This window comes from Chamaea fasciata, unplaced genomic scaffold (genome assembly GCF_029207755.1).
Source record: "Chamaea fasciata isolate MVZ Bird 193981 ecotype frontalis unplaced genomic scaffold, bChaFas1.0.hap1 SCAF_27, whole genome shotgun sequence".
NCBI classification, from domain to species: domain Eukaryota; kingdom Metazoa; phylum Chordata; class Aves; order Passeriformes; family Sylviidae; genus Chamaea; species Chamaea fasciata.
Genome location: NW_027094112.1, coordinates 186,431 through 205,398, shown reverse-complemented (window position 1 = coordinate 205,398; position 18,968 = coordinate 186,431). Strand labels below are relative to the sequence as shown.

Sequence of the window (18,968 nt, the reverse complement as noted above, 5' to 3'; positions counted from 1 at the left end):
ACCAAACATCCCTCATTCATCTCACCCAGGTGCGATCAGCCGTACGGAAGCGGTGGCACCGGTGGCAGGACAAACACTCCATCCGTGCCCGCGTGGCAAGGGCCATGTCCATCCCCACCTCCCCAACCCGTGTCAGCTTCCACAGCATCAAGCAATCCACAGCTGTCTGAGCCAGGAGCAAGAGGCCGCACCAATGCTGATGTCCTCACTGTGGGGAACCCCTGGGAGCGGGGCATGGCACAGGACCAGGTCCTGCCTGTGGCCCCAGCCCCGCAAGGAGAGCATGAACTCACTTGGTCATGGGACACTTGCACAGCTCCTGCCCCATCTGCTGAGCAGGCCTGGAAGACAGGACAGCTGAGATGCTGCTTTGTCATCTCCCTGGCATCTGTGTGACCTGCTGGCATGGCAGAAAGAGCCAGAAGAACCTGGAGAGGTTGCAGCAGCTTTCTGCCAGCTCCATCCTGGGCAGGATGTCTCATGTCACTGCCTTTATCGGGTTTGTCTGCTTTGAGGTGACAGGACACCAGAACATTGCTGGGACAGCTTATGGGGCTAATTACATTGGAAGCTGGGCCAGCCTTCCAAAGAGCACATGCTGGAATGCTGCTGGTGCGGGGAAACCCTCTAGAGGAGCATAAGTCCTATGTGTTAGAAGGGGACGGATGAAGAGCCCTGGAGTGATTGCAGACATTGCTTCATGTGACTGTGTTTTTGTAGCACTGGGTTTGAGTCCTTCCCCTGTCTCTTGCTGGGTTTCCAGATGTCCTGTAACTGCTGCTTGGTCTGACCGGTTCATTTCTTATCTTGACACCAAATGTGAGGTAAAGCAATGGGGTGGGAGAGGGGAGGGAACTCCTCTCCCATGAGGATGGGTCCTAGGGGCTCTGAACAGTTCTGAATAGAGTGGGCTTGACCTGGAGGGAAGCACAGGAATTAGTTAAATCCTCTGGTCCAGCCCAGATGTATCCACATGTCTCTGCAAACCCCTGGACCTCAGGCTGACTCCATGTCCGTGCTCAGAGGGTGAAAAAGTGAGGGAGCCCTGCAGTTGAGCAGTGGCTGAGATCCCCAAAGGCAGCTAACGCAGGGACAGGCCCTTGCTTATCCTCCTCTCCCTTGCCCTGCTTTTACCTGGGCAGGTGGGCCCAGTGCCAAAGCTGCTCCTTGCTCTTGTGCAGGGGATGGGACCAAACCATCCCCATGTTGGGGTTAAGTGCCTTGGAGGAGCAGCAGTCTCCTTCCCTCCCTTCCCTTCCTTCCTATCTCCCTCCCCATTCTGGGGACTCCAGATTGTCCCCAGTTCCCCTCTCCTATTGCCCTCCTCCATGTGGTCATCAAAAGCAGCTGATCAGAGAGGTCCTTGTAAGTGGAGGGATTTGCCTTGACCTCTTTGGAACCACCTTTTCCTTGTCCCATACAAGGTCTGGAGATACCCAGGCAGGGGACATATTACAGCAGGTTTATGGACTGTCTGCCCTTTGCATCCCAGGGATTTTGCCACTGGGGGGTACAGGGCCTGGTGTGAGCCCCTTCATACTTCTGTGCCTCAGTTTTCCCACTATGAAGAACTGACATAAATGTTTCCTGCCCTGGGGAGATTTAAACATCTTTAAAATTGCAGTATTCAGTGATTTCCTCAGGGTATACTACCAGAAAGGAATAAAATCTTGCCTTTTTTTTTTTTTTTTTTGCTTTTTTTTTTATTTAAAGGGAAGCATGGGGGAAACCTCTGGGTTCTTTCTTCAAACATTTGTGAAATTTAGTAGTTCGAAGCGAATTCCTCCTACTTTCCTCCCATTTTGATTTTCTATCAGCATGACTACAGTGCAGCCAAACTGGAACTATCTTACTGACTGCCAACAGTCCAAATAACTGCCCCTTCTTCAAAATATGGGAGTTACGAAATGAGAAAAGTGACAGTTCCCAGCTCTATGGACACTCTGCTGGTGCCCTACAAGGAGTAGACTTGTGTCTTCTGTGTCTTGGTTTCTCTCTTGGGTACTTTGGAAGGAGCTAATAAAGATCTGCTGGCAATGGAGAAGGGGAAATGCCCCAGAGAGCTTTTTCATCATCCCTGCAAGTGATGTGTCAAAAAATGATGTGCTACATGTTCAATTTGGATTTTTCTAAAGTGGGGTCTTTTGGTGAAAAGAAGCTGAAAATTGAAAAACCAAAGAAAGAAACCTAAACAGAAGCATCTCTGTTCACATCACTGTTTTTCCCTTTTCTTGGTGGTCTGCTCCAACTGACGTGACTTTGCTTTCCGTAGCTCGAGTGTGTATTCTCAGTCTCGTTTGATTAAAAATACTTCAATTCCTCTTACAAGGACTTTTGGGGCATGTTTTCTTTTGGAAAAGACAACCCTGGCATGGCCCCTTCCTTGTTTCCAAGGGAGCATCCTCACACAGGATGGGCTCAGCATCCCACTGGTCCAGAGGCTTTTTTTTTCTCCTTTTTACTCCAAATCCACATGCCTAAAGCATGGAGGTGGCTCTTCACAAAGGTGTCCACACCATCCAATCCAAGAGAATCCCACACAGGTTTTCCAGACAAGTACAATCTCAGGATTGGAGAAAGTCCTCCAGGTTTTCTCCCTTGCCAGGTGAGTTAATACAGAATAAAAATGTAATGTGTTTCCCAGCAGGAGGGAGGGCCAATTAAACTTGACTTTCATTTCATACATCTGTTTACAAGTGAAATTCAGACACAAACAGACTTCTGCTCAAGCTCTTCTGATGCAGAATTAATTTGTTCATCACACAGAGCCTTGGAGAGCATTGTAATTTAGTAAGCACCATGCACATAAATAATAATTACAGGTTCCTGCTGATTACATGATTGTATTTAAAGTTATCAAGTAACTCTGAGATTAATGACCTACCAATCCAATGCTCCTGACAAGACTGAAACCTCTTGGGATCATTCTGTGTTAACCCTTTATGTTGTCCTGGTACCTTTCAGGGCTGGGAAAAGCAAAATGGGACCCCAAGGATGGGATCTCATGGTGCTAAAGGATATCCCAGTGGGATAATGCACGGGACCTTCTCCAGCACCCTGAGATGGATTTTTATTTAGCTTGTTTATTTGGTTGACACATTAGACCCACCATGGAGGTTGTTGCCAGCTCTGAAGTCACTTCCCACCCTCAGTCTCACCACCTGGGATCAAAGTTTGGGTGCCCTGAGATACATCCCAAGCAAACCAAGGGCCAGCAATGGAGAGAACCTGCCCCCTAGAGCCTGAATGGAGGCAGAGGGAAGCTTATGATCCTGATTCTCTGTGGAGGATCTGTGCCTTCATTCCACCTTCCAACCAAACTGCCCTGTGCAAATATCTCACTGCCAGAGCCAGGACTACCCAGTTCCACGGCGCGTCAATCGGAGGGTTTATGGCTGGTATTTAAAGCAAAGCAGGGCTGTCATTCCCCTTCATCAGACAACACATAACTGTGTGGTGGTCCACCGCTTTGGGCTATTCCCAGACACTGAACCCTGCTGTACCTTCTCAGGCAGGTAAGGACTCTGGAAAGGGTGGGAGATCGGGAGGGAGAGGAAATCTTGTGGCAGTTTTACAGCCGAGTGGGTTCAGTTGTGGCTTTCAGCACTGTCTGCCCCAAGATGCTTCTCATCTGTGATGTGCTGTCATTTGAGCACTGCTGAACTCCCAAGTAAATATTTCATCCTTTAATTCCAATGCCCCCTCTTCACTGCTCTCTCCAGCGCAAACCTTGTGCTGACATTTGTCACCACAAATACGGTTCTCAGTCACATGTGGTGGCGAGAGACACGCAGCTCTGCCACCGTCAGGAAAATTTCAAAGGGACATATTTTTCCAATTTGGAGAAAAACTAAAGATCAGAGAACAAAAGTGATTCCATGAGAGAGCTCATCTGCTCAGCCATGGAGAAAAGGATCCTTGAGGAGCCCCCGGGCTGTACTGAAGACAGCAGAGGTATGTGGTCACACGGCCTTCTGGAACTGGCACCTGCACAAAGCAGGGATGGGTTAATCCCACAACCAGCAATTTGTGAGCTTACCCACAGCTGAGTCCCTCCTCTCAGCTGGTCCCCTCATCCAGACCGATATGCACCAAGGACTCTCCAGGTTTTCTGAGTTTGTTAGGAAATAGTTGCAGTCCCCAACCACCTGCTCCCAGGAGAGCCTCTGCAAGCACCATGGCTGAGGTCCCTGGCCCTGCCCTCCTCCCTGTCAGGCAAAATTTTGCATGGGAAATTTGCCTTTAGGCTGCTGAAATCTGTTGCTGAACCTCCTGCCTGTGTGGAAACTGAGGCACAGATTTGCTATGGATTTGGGAAATATTGGACTCTGGCTGAGCACCATCCTGAGAGACACCTCTGCTGCAGAGCACCTTCCAGCCCCAGAGCATCCTCCAAACAGGTCTGAGACCTGTTTCAGGAGCCTTCAGTGTCAAGGGGCTTGGGACCCTCCTCAGCAGCCCAGAGTCTCCTTCTGCCCAAAGGAAATGTCCCCAGCACCCCACCCTGACCCAGCCAACCCCACCAAACACAACTGCTGTCTGTTCTGAGCAGCTTCCACCTCCAGACAGCTGGCTGATGTATCCTGATGCCCTGCTAGACCTTACCTTCTGGGTGCAGCAGGAGAAGGGTAACAACTTCCGTCGCTCAGCACTGTGCCCATGGGCCAGTACCCCGCAGGCCCAATGCAGATGCTTGAGTTCCAGATGTCCATGTCTTCTCCTGGTCCCTGGCTGCTTCATGTTCTGCGTCCCCATTTTTCATAGAGGCAAATCACCAAGGAACTGTCCCCGCTTGCCCTTCTCAGCACATGGTGTTGGTGACATGGCTGTCAAAGCCCAGCCAGCAAAAAGTCTTTGGGATTTGTGTGCTGACTGTGGCTGACCTCCATACACGAGGTGTCAGAGCCCCTGGCTCAGTCCCAAAGGATCTTCTGTGGCTGCTGGGGACTATTAACATCTCTCTCCTTCCAGAAGAATGTCAGATTTGTTTGGGATGAAACCAGCCTTTGGAAAGGCAGATGATCCAGTGATGTTGCAACTAGTAGGGTTTCCTGATCTGTGCTTGCAGCTCTGGGGGTGCCAGGTGAGGTCTTGGAGGGTGGATGAGGCTCTTCCTGCAGTGGGATGGCTAGAGAGTCGCAAGGACCTGGTGGTTCTGAAGAATCCTGTGGGCATGTGAAATATGGGGCAAAAAGGGAAGCCCTGGGTTAAGCACTTCCAGCAGGCCCAGTAGCAGAGGAGCCACAGACTTGGAGAAACACAAACCAGGGAAACTGCAGCCTGAGAGTGAAACACACAAGCACAGAAGTAGGATCTTAGTACAAGTCAGGAAAAAGCAGTGTGACTGTGCCAGTCAGTTCAAAAGAAAAATAGGATGAGGTATTCAGGAAAACCCTTGGATCATAGGCAAGAATAATTGCATCCTGATTGGAGTTTGAGTGACACTCCATCACTAATCCAAGCCAGAGTAATAGAAATGCTTATGTTTCTGATTAAAATTATTTGGGTGGCTAAAGGGAGCTATATTTTAATGCATTAATGTGGTTAAGGTGTGTTTAGAGACTGCACATTGAATAATAATAAATAAGCATATAAAGTAGACTATTTTTTCCCTCTGAGGAATGTCCTTCACCATTTGCATGCAGGGAGAGCTGTGTCCAGTTCTAGAAACCTCAAAAAAGAAAGGACATGGAACCTTCGGCAGTGATTCCAGAGTAGGTCCTGGAGATGCTCCTCTACTCTGGAGACATGCATGGAGAGCTTGTTGTTCAGCTGGAGAAGGCTCCAGGGAGACCTTAGAGCCCTTTCAGGTGCCCAAAGGGGCTCCAAGAGAGCTGGAGAGAGACTTCGGACAAGGGCCTGAACTACCGGGAAAAGGGGGAGTGGCTTCCCACTGCCAGAATTGAGGTTTGACACATAAATCACAAACTGGATCAAAGTGCATCTCACCCACTTCTGCAGCAGTCCCACTGCTTCCACCCAGGTTCAGGTGCCCCCAGTACAACTGAGTCCACCTGGATGCTGGCCCCCAGCTCCTTATCAAAACTCATCAGCTTCCTTGTTCCTTTGGTCAGGAGGGTTCTAACTCCTTTTCTCCTTGTTGTTAGCGCTTGCACACAAACTCAACCTTAAAATGGATAAATCCTACATATTTCAATTCAGATCAGCTTACAAAGGCTTCATTCATCTCTTTTGACCCCCAGGGTAAAACTTGAGTCTTAAACAATTAATTCTGCTTGGTTGGGTTTATTTTTTTCCAAAGAAGATACATTTCCTGCAGCTAAATTTCCCACCTGTGTGTAATTCCCGTGTTTTTCCATTTCTTTTTCCAAAAGCAGTGCCCCCACACATAATGGGATGGCAAGGAACAAAGCCTAGCCCAGTCCCCGGAGATTTTCTCCTATAGAGGTTGCAACTCAGGCATGGTACACCTAAATTGTGTGGGGAGCTTTGAAGGCCCTGGCACAGCTCAAATCATCACAAATCCCAGTCTGGCAAAACAAGGCACAAGTCAAACGCTGCTGGAGAGGAGGAAGTGTGGAGCCAGTACCATGGCAAACAAGGGAAATCTGTGCAAAATGGGAAGCAATTAAAAGAGAATTAACTGAGCTGCAGAAGAAGCAAATTGCTTCTTTCAAACCATCTTGATTATAGGGCTACAATGGCCCAGAGTTTCCAGGGCTTATCACCAGCACCAAGAGATGAAGAGGCTGTTAATCAGGATTGTAAGAAGCTCTCTCAAAGCCAAACATCCTCACTGGAGCGAGGGCTGGCAGGGAACTCTGCTGTTCCACAGCTTCCTCTGCTCAGCCCTCACCCATGAATGTGCTGGTCAGAGGAGGCCCAGTGGCTTGTCAGTCTATCCAGAAAAGGGCTAGGGATTTCACACTGGTGGTTGGGAAGGTGACTTCTCTGGTGGAGCTGGATGGAAATGGACACTTCACAGCCTGTCCCCATCCCACACAGCCCTTCTCCTTCCCCAACATCCTGAAAGGCCAACAGTGTTGGTGCTGTGGGGAGGAGTTTGTCAGACTCTGAAAGCCAAGCTGTGGCATGGGCTGATACCTTACCAAGGTGGGACGGGGCTAGTGTATGGCTGGGAGTGGGCAGACATGTGATTCCTTCCCTCGTCCACCCTCATCCTCCTGGCAATGACCACAGGGACAGTCACAAGGAGAATAAAGGGCTTAGAAAAGGACCTGTGTCCAGCCAAGGTCAGATTTGGTCCTCTGACCTCCTAAAAGGATAAACCCCAGGTCCGCATCCTGCAGCTCTGGGAAGCAGCTGTGACACCCCTCGTCAGGCTCCCTGAAACAGCTCTGGGAGTTTGAAGCAAGAACAGAGGGTAGGGAATTGCTTTCTATGGGAGCTGAAGTAAGCAAGGAGCAGGAGGGTGCACAGCCAGGGCTGCACAGAGAAACCAGACTGTCCAGTGCTTGAGCAGGGGATCACCAGCTCTTCCCTTTCACCGACCGCAGATAAATCCCAAAATAGGAGCCTTGTGGTGCTCAGCAGCTGAGCTGCAGCTGTCTCGGTGCCAATTACACACTTTTGCTAATGCCACCCTGCTAATTTGATTAATGGGACACTAATCACACACCTAACGGATATAAACGGGAGCTAATTGCTCTACAGTGACACTGTGCTCCATGCAGAGATGTCCATCCCTTCGAAGAGCAGCTGTTCCTGCAAGCATCCTGCTGCTCCCAGGAGCACCCCGTTGGCAGCCCCAGGGCTCTCCCGGTGCCCAAGCCGTAGCCTGTGATGAGCAGTGGCGGACACAGAGTGGCACTTGGCCATATCTGCCACTAACCCTCAGCAGGAATAGCCTCTTCGAGATTCATCTGATTCTTTCCAAGGCAAATGAAGCCTCTTGTATGGTGAAGTGTGTTCAGGTTGGCAGAGGCATCTGACTGTATATCCAGATCACCCATGGTGAAGAGGTCTGCCAGTGTCCATCAGGGGGTCTTGCCTTTCTCCTGGGCCAGCCTGGGTATGACCAGAGGCTGTGGGTCTGTGGGAAGTGGATTTGTAGAGAATTCTCAAAGCCTGACAGAAGGGTCACGTAGTATGTATCTGTATGCAAACTTGGAGATAAGAAATACTGACTTAGAAATGCCATGGAATAGAACAGACATTATTGAGAGAGAAATGGAACTACTTTCAAATGATGGCCTTGCAAATAAGACTAGATACTTTAGAGAAATAGAACTATGAAAGAAGCATTGTAGTAGGACCCACAAGGGGTAATTTTAGATGACTGGCTTTCAGGCATTAACGGCATTGTGTGGTAAAATCTGATAGGCCAAGAAACGCTTATAATGTATTGTAATTAGGAAATAGTTAGCTTCTGATTGTGATGGCGTGAATTGTAATAGCTACATTGTCTCACCCTTCACATTGTTATAAATGATCACGAGCCAATTCAAAATCCAAAGATTTATTTAGCAATTTCAAAAATCAATTTTGAAACGCCACGATAAATCAGGACAACATCGATCGAATGTTGGGTGGACAACCGGGCAGCAGCAAGGGTGCCTTCCTACATTGCCCACGAATTCAGAGTCTCAGTGCAGGGTTTTTATCCAGTTTTTCTGCCCGGAGGCAATGTCCATTGAAAAAGTCCGAATGTTTTAGTGTTCTTTTCTCCCCGAGTGAGGTTTTGAAAGGATTTCCTGTGGAATTGAAAAGACGTCTCAAAATACTTACTTGATCTTCTTTTGGGGCACTTGATGAAATCATCCGCTAGGTTTTCCATCGAGATCGGTATCAGATTCTTAAGTAGATGCGAATATGTGACCCACCCTTGATTAATGAGCCGTCTCCACGTTATCTCTACTGTTCGTTGCAAATTTCGTGGTTTCACAGTTTGGACAATGGACTTTGGAATTTTGGAGACGCCCTCAGATTGCTACCGAGAATCCAGGTTTTAGTTACAACGTATAATTTTACCATGTACAATTTTAATACGCTAATTTATACACTGCATCTATTACAACATGAGACTGAAAATGGAATAAAAGTTTTTAAAACGCCTCTCAGTTGCCCCATCTCTGGGTCAGAAAAGGGTATAATCCAACAAACCCAGTATGCCTGACAAGAGGGTAGGAAATGGGTTATTCCTGCCTGGAAGGAGCAAGCAGGAGCTGGGGGAGGCACTGACCCTGCTCAGGTGCTGCATGAACTGTTTTTGCACCGTCTTCCTATTTCTCATGGCCGGCCCCATGCTCCCTGCACTTCACAGCCACTTGCTAACACCCATCCCTCAGACTCCCCCAGCTCCCTGCCTCTGGCACATGGAAACTGAGCTGGAATTTCTCATGGACTCAACCAGAGCTCCTCTTCCCAAGGGATATCACAGCCTGGTGCTAACCAGGAAGGACATGCAGGTGCCTTCCCTGCAGGCTCTGTGGCCTTCTGCCTCTTGCTGGAGGGTAATTAATGCCTCTTGACTTGCTCGTGTGACAAAACTACAGCAGCAGTGGCACAGCGAGGGCAGCAGAGTAGGAACAGGATGCAGCTGGGTGTCCTGGCTTCAAAATCCAGCCTCAGGCAGTTCAGTCACACTCGCAGGGTTTGGGATGAATTTAAACCCATTTCTCTAACCATGGCACTGCACTAACAAGGGCCAGGTCACTCAGGGGCTGTCTCTTGTTACAGCCCATCAAAGCAAAGCAGTCCTCGAAATACCCTTAACCCTGACCTTGATGCTGTTCAGGACCAAAGTCTTTGAGAAAGTAAAATGTGTCTGGGAAGGAGGGAAAAACTGGATTTAGAGGTAACATTTTTCAGATAATTAGAGAGCCCATTTAGCAGGTAGGCTAAAATCTTCAGGAGGCAAAAGTGCATTGAGGGAGGAACTGGTGAAAATTCTTCCCAGGGCATGTGGCCCAATAAAGAATTGGGATGTATCATAACCAACCAAGAGCAAGAGGCGGAAAATCATCTGTGCCACTGGAAATGAAACACACAATGTTCTTTGCAACCTTCCCCCAGCAGAGCCTGAGCCAGCAGCTCTGCAGCACTGCGGGCAGAGCTGCAAAGCAACTGCAGAGAAAAGCCCGGCTGGGCTCTCCTCGCACTTGGAGAGGGTGATTGCTTGGTATGAGAGGAATCTTAATGGCACAGGAGGTAGATACAGCAGCGTTTATCACCTCAGCCGTCCCTCACAGGCCGCACAGGGCTGGAACTGCAGGAAGGGGCAAGGGCAGCTCTCTCAGGGCACAGAGAGTGCAGTGTCAGCAGCTGTCCTCATTGCAATGCTCAGGACACGGACAGTGCCATAGGCTCCTGAAAATGAGAGACACGACACCACTTTCCCAGTTTTTTGTTACAAGAAGATCGTACAGTGTCACACTGATGTGGCAAATTTGGCCACAGAAGCAACAGTCTAGAGTTGCCCAGCGGCACAAGTCAAAAACATACCTGGGATTCAAACGGTGGAGGACGAAGTCATAGAATCCTGGAATACCAGAATGGTACTGGCTTGGAAGGGACCGCCCAGTTCCATACTGCTGCCATGTGAAGGGACACCTTGTGTTGGAGTTTAGGAATTTTTCCTTTTGTTTTCTTAGGGAATTTTCTCCCATTTTTGTTGCGAAGAAGCAATAGAGATCAGTACTTAAGAGAGAGAAAAGAAGTTACAGAGAAGGGGGAGGCTTGCAGCTGGCTTTGCTGTGGGGGCTGAGGAGTTTCTCTCAGAGGGGCAGAGTTACCGGGAATTGGGCTGGGGAAAAAAGGGCTAGGCACAGCTCCTAGGCATCCTATGCTCTTGGCATTCGGAGGGGAGAGAGGCTGCCATCTCTGTGGGGAGAATTCGTCACCACTGCTGGGTTCCATCTCCTGCTGCCTTTCTTCTACCGTGAGTGGGGCTTTGCTCGTAAGAGCGGCTGCTGCACCTCACCAAACTGGGGACCCTTCGCCATCTGCTGGGGTGCCTCAGGGGAAACCCCGGGATCCCCTAGCCCCTTCCCTCTCCAAGGGAGCCTCTCCCTGCCGTGTTTGGGAGCCAGGCTACCACTGCCCAGCCCCTCCGTTTCTTTGACACTGCTCCAGGTTTTTTGCTGCGCTGTAGCCCCACAACCTTCTGGGACACTCGCCCCGCGGTTCCAGCTACAGCTGCAGGGTTTCTGAAACATCTCATCTACCACCCTGGGATGTTTGCTCATTCCTGCTGAGAGGAACGACGGACTTGTCTTTACAAGCAAGCAGTGGGTCTGCTGGTAGATAAAACTAGTACTGAGAGATAAAAGAAACAATGCGAAGGATTCCTCTGATTAATGAATGGAAAAGAAGATATTTGCCTTTACAAACAAACTGTAAGTTTGCTGATAAATGAAACTGGATATTGAAAGATGAAAGAAACAATGGGGAAAACCTATAAATTCCATAAGAATTAAAAATTAAAAGGGGGGGTTATACATTAAAGGAGAATCTTAGGTATTAGGCACTACGGGAAGTCTGTACCTCTCAAGTACCTCAGCCAATGGGGAAAGAGAGGGAAATGTGACTGGGAAGTTAGGATAAAAAGGAGGCTGCATCCTCTAGCAATGTAAGAGACCCCATGGGAAATGCCCCATGGCCTCTGCCTTTATTCGAATAAATTAAAGAACTCCTCTGTCTCCTCTTTGGACATAAACCTCTGGCGTTCATGGATTAATTTTCCCAACACTTCCATTCCATCTTGCTGCTTCTGAGGGTCCTGCTGGGGCATCAGGATTGGCTGCCCCTGGGAGGTTTGTTGTCTTGGGGTAATTTTATGATAATACTGTTGTGAAAAACGAGGTTTACTTTCCTGGTAAAATTTAAAAGTTTTAATAAAAAGACAATAAGAGACACAAAAGCAGAAATACAAATTATAGCCAGGTGCTTGGCATTCAGCCAAGAGCACGCACTAACTCAGAAAACACTTCTTTAAATGCTTCAATGTGTTGCATATTCATAGACCTCATGCATTATTCAAAACATTCCTTCGAGTTCCCCCAACCTGCCCCCATTCCATCCTGCAGATATGGGTCCATCCTGCCCTCCCCACTCCCTGATAACGGAGAGGCAGTACATTCTTCCTTTGGAGTTCTGTTGTCTGCTGCTGTTATATTCATCCAGATACGATGATCCTAAGACATGAGGAATTTCCTGATCATCTTTACTATTCTCTGAGTTAGCTACAAAAAGCATTTTATATATCACACTACTATTTCTGAGTTTTGTTAACTGCAGAAATAAAAGAAACTCTATTCATACAGCAAAATTTCCCAACATTATACATATAGCATTCGTTTTAATATTTGCAAAAACCAATAATATAATATGTACTTATAACACTGTATTCCCCTATTGTCTGCTTTATGCCGAGAAATGTAGCTTAAGCTAGGTCCAGGAGAGGGAGGAAGCCAGGTGAATTCTTCAGCACAGTTTGTATTCAAGCTCTCATACTCTCCCATGCTCAGCCTTGCAGCAGAGAGGGACTTACATTCCTTGCTTTTAGCTAACTTCCTTTTGTTAGCTGAAGCAAGACGTTTTCCTGGGACTGCATATTGCAATCCTCTGGTCACTTCTGTGGCTTCTTCTAGAACTGTTCACCTTACCTTCAGTCCTAAAACCAGACCATTGGTGGGAACCTGACACTGTGGACAGGTGGGGCACTGCGGGACACTGCAGCCCAGCTCTAGACCTCAGAGGAAGCCAGCTTTAGAAAGAACTCTGAATCCACTAGCTTTCTCCTCACTGAGGAGATTTAATATTATTCATTTTTAACCCGTGCTCTGCGGGCACTCTGTTTGTTAAATAAACAGGTTTTTTCACTTTCCTCCAGGAAAATCCTTTCTTATCAGTGGGGGAGGAAGTGCTGAAACCTACATTCTGTGTAGAAGAAGTTCATTCCAGGCCATTTTCCTCCTAAAATTGTCTCAAAACCAAGACATTAGTAAAGCAGGCCTTTTTCCCCTCCCCTCCCATCTCCGCCAAGCCGCCATTACCACATGGTCCCCCAACTCACGCCACAGCGCCCCCTGCAGCCGCGGGGGAATCAGTGCACCTGCCCTGCCAGGAGCCAGCAGCGCCCCTGCTGGCTGTGCCCGGAACTGCACCGAAGGGGAAACGCTTAAAGAGCAGGGAACAGACTGTTTATTGGGTTTTCTGGGTTGTTTTCTTTATTTCTTTTGCTTCTTGTTGCTGTGATTGTTGTTGTTTGTTTGCCTTGTTATACACACTACTAAATAACTGTTATAACTTTTCCTGTGTCATTGCCTGAAAGCCCCTTAATTTCAAGGTTATAATAATTCAGAGGGAAGGGGGTCATATTCTCCATTCCAAGGGAGGTTCCCACCTTCCTTGGAAGACACCTGTTTTTCAAACAATGACACCTTGCATTAGACTAAATTTCTCAAGTAAAAGTGTTTCTTTACCCCCTTCCCCACCACTGATTCTGTTCTTGGATTAGGAATTCCTCAGTGGATGAGAGCAGATGAGAACCCAAGAAAATGCAAAACAAACCCTACCTAAAAAAAGGCTTGAAAAGTGTCAAGAAAATTAATCCACAAACACCAGAGGTGTATGTTCAAGAAAGAGACAGAGGAGTTCTGTGACTTTATTTGAATAAAGTGAGAAGCCATGGAGCATTTCCCATGGGGTCTCTCACATTGCTAGAGGATGCAGCCTCCTTTTTATCCTAACTTCCCAGTCACATTTCCCTCTCTTTCCCCATTGGCTGAGGTACTTGAGAGGTACAGAATTACCGAATCACCTGATACAGACCTCCTTCTAATATGTACCCACCCATCTTTTTCTTTGTATCTCTGTTCTTTTTCTCTAACTCCAGGAATTATCACAGACTTGGGTGAGCAACAGTCTGTGTCAATTAGTGGAATTCCTAGGGAATTTATGGTTCCACCCATTGTTTCTTTCACCTAACAGTATCTGGGCTTATTTACCAGCAGTCCCACATTTTGTTTGTAAAGACACCTCTCTCTCATTCCTTTCAACTGTAAATTTCCACCCAGTCTTCTGGGAGGGATCCACATCATACAATTTCAAAATATCACAGGAAAATATTTCAAGCTTGAGGGACAAAAAAAAGTAATTCTGGATTTTAGGGAAGACTGACTAATTCCACCAGAAGCCACTTCATTGTGTGCCAGCACTGCTTATAACACAAAATGCTTTTGTTTGAATTCTTATTTCCACGCTGGGACAGACATTTTCTAGTGGGTGCAACCTGGGCAGATCAGCTGCATTTTCCCTCAGTGGAGCATTATTTATTTTACCATCCCGTTAAACCTTTGTGGCTATACCACACTGTGACCTCTCTCTAAGGAAGGGGCTGTATTTCATTAGCAGGGGAAAGCACTCAGCTAGCAAAGGAAAATCAATACCTGTCATCTGTATGAGCTTTTATTAATGTGGACTTTGGATCTGAGCTGATGTTCTCTGTCTGTCCCTAATACCCCCTGCTCCTCGGGCTCTCCCTGCACCACTCAATAGCCAATCCTGTTTCCAAAGAGATGCACTTTAAAAAGCATCTGCACCACTTCCTTTACACAGAGGAGTGAGGTTTTTTCAGCAGTTCAATAATATTCACGTACAATATAACATTATACAATCATATCCTTTGATGCCGTGTCCAGCTTGACGGTGTTTCTCTTTTCTCCATCATCTTTTTCCTAAAATAAAAGGAAAAAATTAGTCAGGGCTCATAAAAAACTCTCAGTCAAATATATCTTTTCTTTTGCATTTTGGGATTGGTTACTGTTTTCCTTCTTAATAAATTATTTCTTTTTTGCTTTTCTTTCCCACTAGAAGATCAAAAGCCCAAGCGATATTTTATTGGCAAAGTGTTCAGCTTTCAGCTGTTGAAAACCTGACATGTTTTGACCTGGAACCAAAATCATGAAAGAATTTCCAAGGAGCATTTTAAAACCTCAAAACTCTTCTTAGTATTTAATGTTTTCATTTAAAATTTATTTTTTAAAAGTCCTGGAGCAGACACAGTCTGGGAGGGGGCTGTGCATTCATCACCTCTGTCTACAGGTCATGTGTTCTCATGCCTGTGGCAGGGTGAGAGTTGAGGATCCCTGGCATGTTCCTCCACATCCCAGCTCCTTCTGCATAGTGCTTTATGGTTTAATTGGAAGCTCTGAGCTGGTTTCACATTCCGTAAGCCCAAGCAGGGATCTCCAGATAGGACATATTGGCAAGGCATCTGTTTTGGGTAGCAGCAATACACTAGTGGAGGCAGCTTCCTAACTTGGCATCTCCCCACAGCAGCAGTGAAAAACAATTTAAAATTTAAAAAAAAAAAATTAAAAACTTAATTGAATGGGATGACAGAAATGCAGAGACTGGAGTGTCTTCTGCCTGCAGCTCAGCTGGACCTGCCTTTTGCCCATGGCTTCTGAGGATGTTTTGAAGTCCTGGATGCTCCTGGCCACATCTGGATCCTCTTTTTCTCTTCACTCATTCACTGCCCAAGAGTGGACTTAACCTGTGGAGTTGCTCATTTCCCTGTGAAGAATTACTTGATTTAAGCACCCTTATCCCTTGCTCCTCCCCATCCCTCCAATCCTTCCCCTGCAAAAAGAAAACAAAGGATGGAAACCACTGTAGGCACTAAGCTTGGCATGCATAGTGCGGACAGTGTGGCATGGAGAAATGGGTCACGGCGTGTGTGGGAACCTTGATTTCTTTCAAATGGAAAATTAATGACTGAACCTCAGTGCCTCAGAGCTGGAGAGATTTTCTCCTCATTTACTCAAAACTAAAAAGGAGAGGCAAGGTGAACTTTGCTCACATGGATCCTCGAGGAATTTGATGTGCAAGGGGCTTCTCATCTCACTGTGTTGCTTTCCATGAAAGGAATTTCTCAGGAAATCCTGAATGCTGGGAAAGTCATGTAGGTGTGACCCCATTCCCTTTTTCTCTAATAAATTGCTTTCATCTCCACTAAAATTCTTACAAAATTCGGGGGTTTAATTCATCTGGAAAACTCCTTTCTGCTCCTTTCACTTGAAGGAAAATTACTGGTGAAGCCTCTCATTCATGGAGAAAAACTGGAGGGAGACCCAAGGCATGTCATGTTTTTCTCTGCGGCATTTTCATGCCACACCAATGCAATGTTGAAAAGAGGGTTTCCCAAGAGAGTGGCAGCTCTGCTGTGTCCTGCATCACTCTTCAGCAGCTCCTGCTGCAGTGTGGGGGGTGGGGAAGGGGGGAGAATCTGCAGCTGCTGGATGATCCTGAAGCATCACTAGCAGTCACAGAATCATGAAATGTCCTGAGCTGGAAGGGACACACAAGGATCATCAAGTTCAATGCCTGGCCCTGCACAGACATCATAACAATCCCACCCTGTGCATCCCTGGGTCCAAATGCTCCTGGAGCTGTGGCAGCCTTGGGGCTGTGACCGTTCCCTAGGGAGCCTGGGCAGTGCCCCAGGACCCTCTGGGGGAAAAACCTTTTCCTGACATCCAGTCTAAACTTCCCCTAACACAGCTCCAAGACCAAGCTCCCACTGAAAGAGCAGCAGCCAGGATAACACAGGAATATGTGCACCAATACAGGCAACTACTTGAGGATAAAGGAATAAACAGGAGAAAACACCTTCCTAGTGCAAAGCTGCTCATCCTGGGTGGAAGTGCCTGTGTTGCCAGGAAGTGCTACTGGCTGTGATAGCTGCAGGGAGATGGATACACAGAAGAACCACAGCACTGTGACACTTTTATCTCCAGGGCTGCCTCTGAGAGGCACAAAACTGGTGTTGGGCTCAAAATGAGAAAGAAGAGGCCAAGCTGGCTGCTGACCTGCAGCAGCCAAACACCAACAGCTGGGCTCCTGCCAGAGGAGCAAGGCACCTGCTCATTTTTCAAAGCAGTGGATACATTGACACATCTCAGTGAGTTTAGGCAGCTCAGACAGCTCCTCTCTGTTTTGGGGAGAGAAGGGCACAAATTAAGGAGAATTCCAGTCCTGCAGGCTTTCACTGCACTGTAATTCCATCACACAGGCAGGATGAGCACTCAGTGATGGCAGCGAATGTCTAGAGTATTTATTGCTATCTGAGCCAGCTGTGCTCTGTGTGGAGCATCCTTCTTCACAATGGTATGTTTGGGAATGCCTGGGTGACTCACGGAGAAAAGGAGAGAGACCTGTGATGGAAACTTAGAAGGGGCAGCAGGAAAGCCATGGAGAACTTAGAATGACAGAAATTTCAGAGCAGCTGAAAAGGAGTCAGCAAGGAGACTTGTGGAGAGCTGAAGTAAGATCAGATGGGATTTCCCCATAGGATTGAGACCAGCTGCAGTTTCACACAGCTCCTGCTGCATCCCGGGTAGTCCATTAACTCTGCGTGGAATAATCAGGTTTTCTATCTTCATTAAGATGCAAAGGCGATCTCCATGAAGTCATTCCTGCTTGGCAGGAAGCTCCTGGGAGAGCCCTGCCTGCAGACCTGTAAAATTAAAGGCATCACATTAATTCAGCATTCTGACTGCTGGGGAGGGCATCAGATGCTCACATCCACATCCAGCCCTGTGCAGTGCAAGAGTCTCCATATCAGCAGCATCACTTCTGGCCACTTGGTTTCCTCTCGCTGGTGGCTCCCTGAGGATGGTGCATCCAAGGAAGCCTAGTCTGGTCCCTCGAGTTGGGCTGGGCAGTGCAGCTGGACCATTACCGCCCCAGCCACATGGTGTCACCTGGAAAAGTCAAAGTTATTTGAAAGCATCTCTGCCAGCAAAGAAAGCAGGGCTTGGACCAGTGGTTTGGTACTCATGGGTTCAGTGCTTGCAGGATGAAGCTGCCTCAACAACCCTGCAATTTGAGGGAATACCCCTGTGATGCCCCCATCTCAGAGCTGCCCCAGGTGCTGTGTTCAACCCTCCGTTCAAACCAGGCAGCTGGTGAACATGGCTGTGCCAAACACTGAGTCTTCCTTATCACCCTGCATTCTCAGAATTCTGGGCATGCCTTGGGATGCAGGCTGTGAACATGGAGAGGGAGAGAGACATTATCTTGTTGCTCTGCCAGTAAGAGCTTCAACAAGGCAACCACAAAATAGAATCACAGAATACCCTGAGCAGGAAGGGTCCCACAAGAATCATCCAGTCCCACCCCTGGCCCTGCACAGACCCCTCAACAACCCACCCTGGGCATCCCTGGCAGCGCTGTCCAGACACTCCTGGAGCTCTGGCAGCCTCGGGCTGGGACCATTCCCTGGGGAGCCTGGGCAGTGCCCAGCACCCTCTGGGGGAACAACCTTTCCCTGAGATCCATCCCAACCCCCTGGCACAGCTCCAGCCATTCCCTGGGTCCTGTCCCCAGTCACAGGGAGCAGAGATTTGAGCTGCCCCTGGGGATAAGCTGCTGCCCCTGGTAAGCTCTGCCCTCAGCCTCCTCTCCTCCAGCTGAACAGACCAAGTAACCTTGGCCACTCCTGGTGTGACCACTCCAGACTATTCACCATCTTCATGTCCCTCTTTTGGATACTCTCTAATAACTTTTTTATCTTTTTTACACTGTAGTACCAAAAATTTCCTCCAGACTTGAGGCGGGGCTGCCCCAGCCCAGGGCAGAGCAGGACAATCTCCTCTCTCAGCTGAGACAGCTGACAACTTTGCTGACAGCTGAGAGAAATTGCTGCTGCAGCCAGAGATTGTCTGCACAGGGACAGCACAGTGTTTATTGTCAGGCTGGTTTGTGTTGACTTTTCCCTTCCTTGAGGCAAGAGAAGGTCAGTGATGCTGCAGAGTCTTTAACAGCAGGTTAAATACAACAAATTGCAGGAATCTGCAAGTCAAGCCATGCCATTGCTCAAAAGCAGAACCTGTTAAAGCCATTTGGGAATTTATGTTTCATGGGTGAAGGATTTCTTGGCCTGCAGAGAGATATGGGTGAGTGTGACAGAGCATTTGAACACCTCTTAGTTGGGTGATAAATAAGAGCTGGAGCAGAAAGCCAGACTCAGCATGCCTAGC

General features: G+C 47.9%; 1 protein-coding gene across 3 annotated transcripts in view; it reads left to right on the top strand.

Annotated features, from left to right (window-relative positions):
* Positions 1 to 2,669, top strand: part of CRHR1 (corticotropin releasing hormone receptor 1) — a 28,760-nt gene extending 26,091 nt beyond the window's left edge. For all 3 annotated transcript variants that reach the window (XM_066205123.1, XM_066205124.1, XM_066205125.1), the window contains one exon: positions 30 to 2,669. In XM_066205123.1, the coding sequence (XP_066061220.1) occupies positions 30 to 170 (141 nt within the window). In that variant the 3' untranslated portion in view covers positions 171 to 2,669. The remainder of the gene's footprint in view (positions 1 to 29) is intronic.
* Positions 2,670 to 18,968: the final 16,299 nt, after the last annotated feature.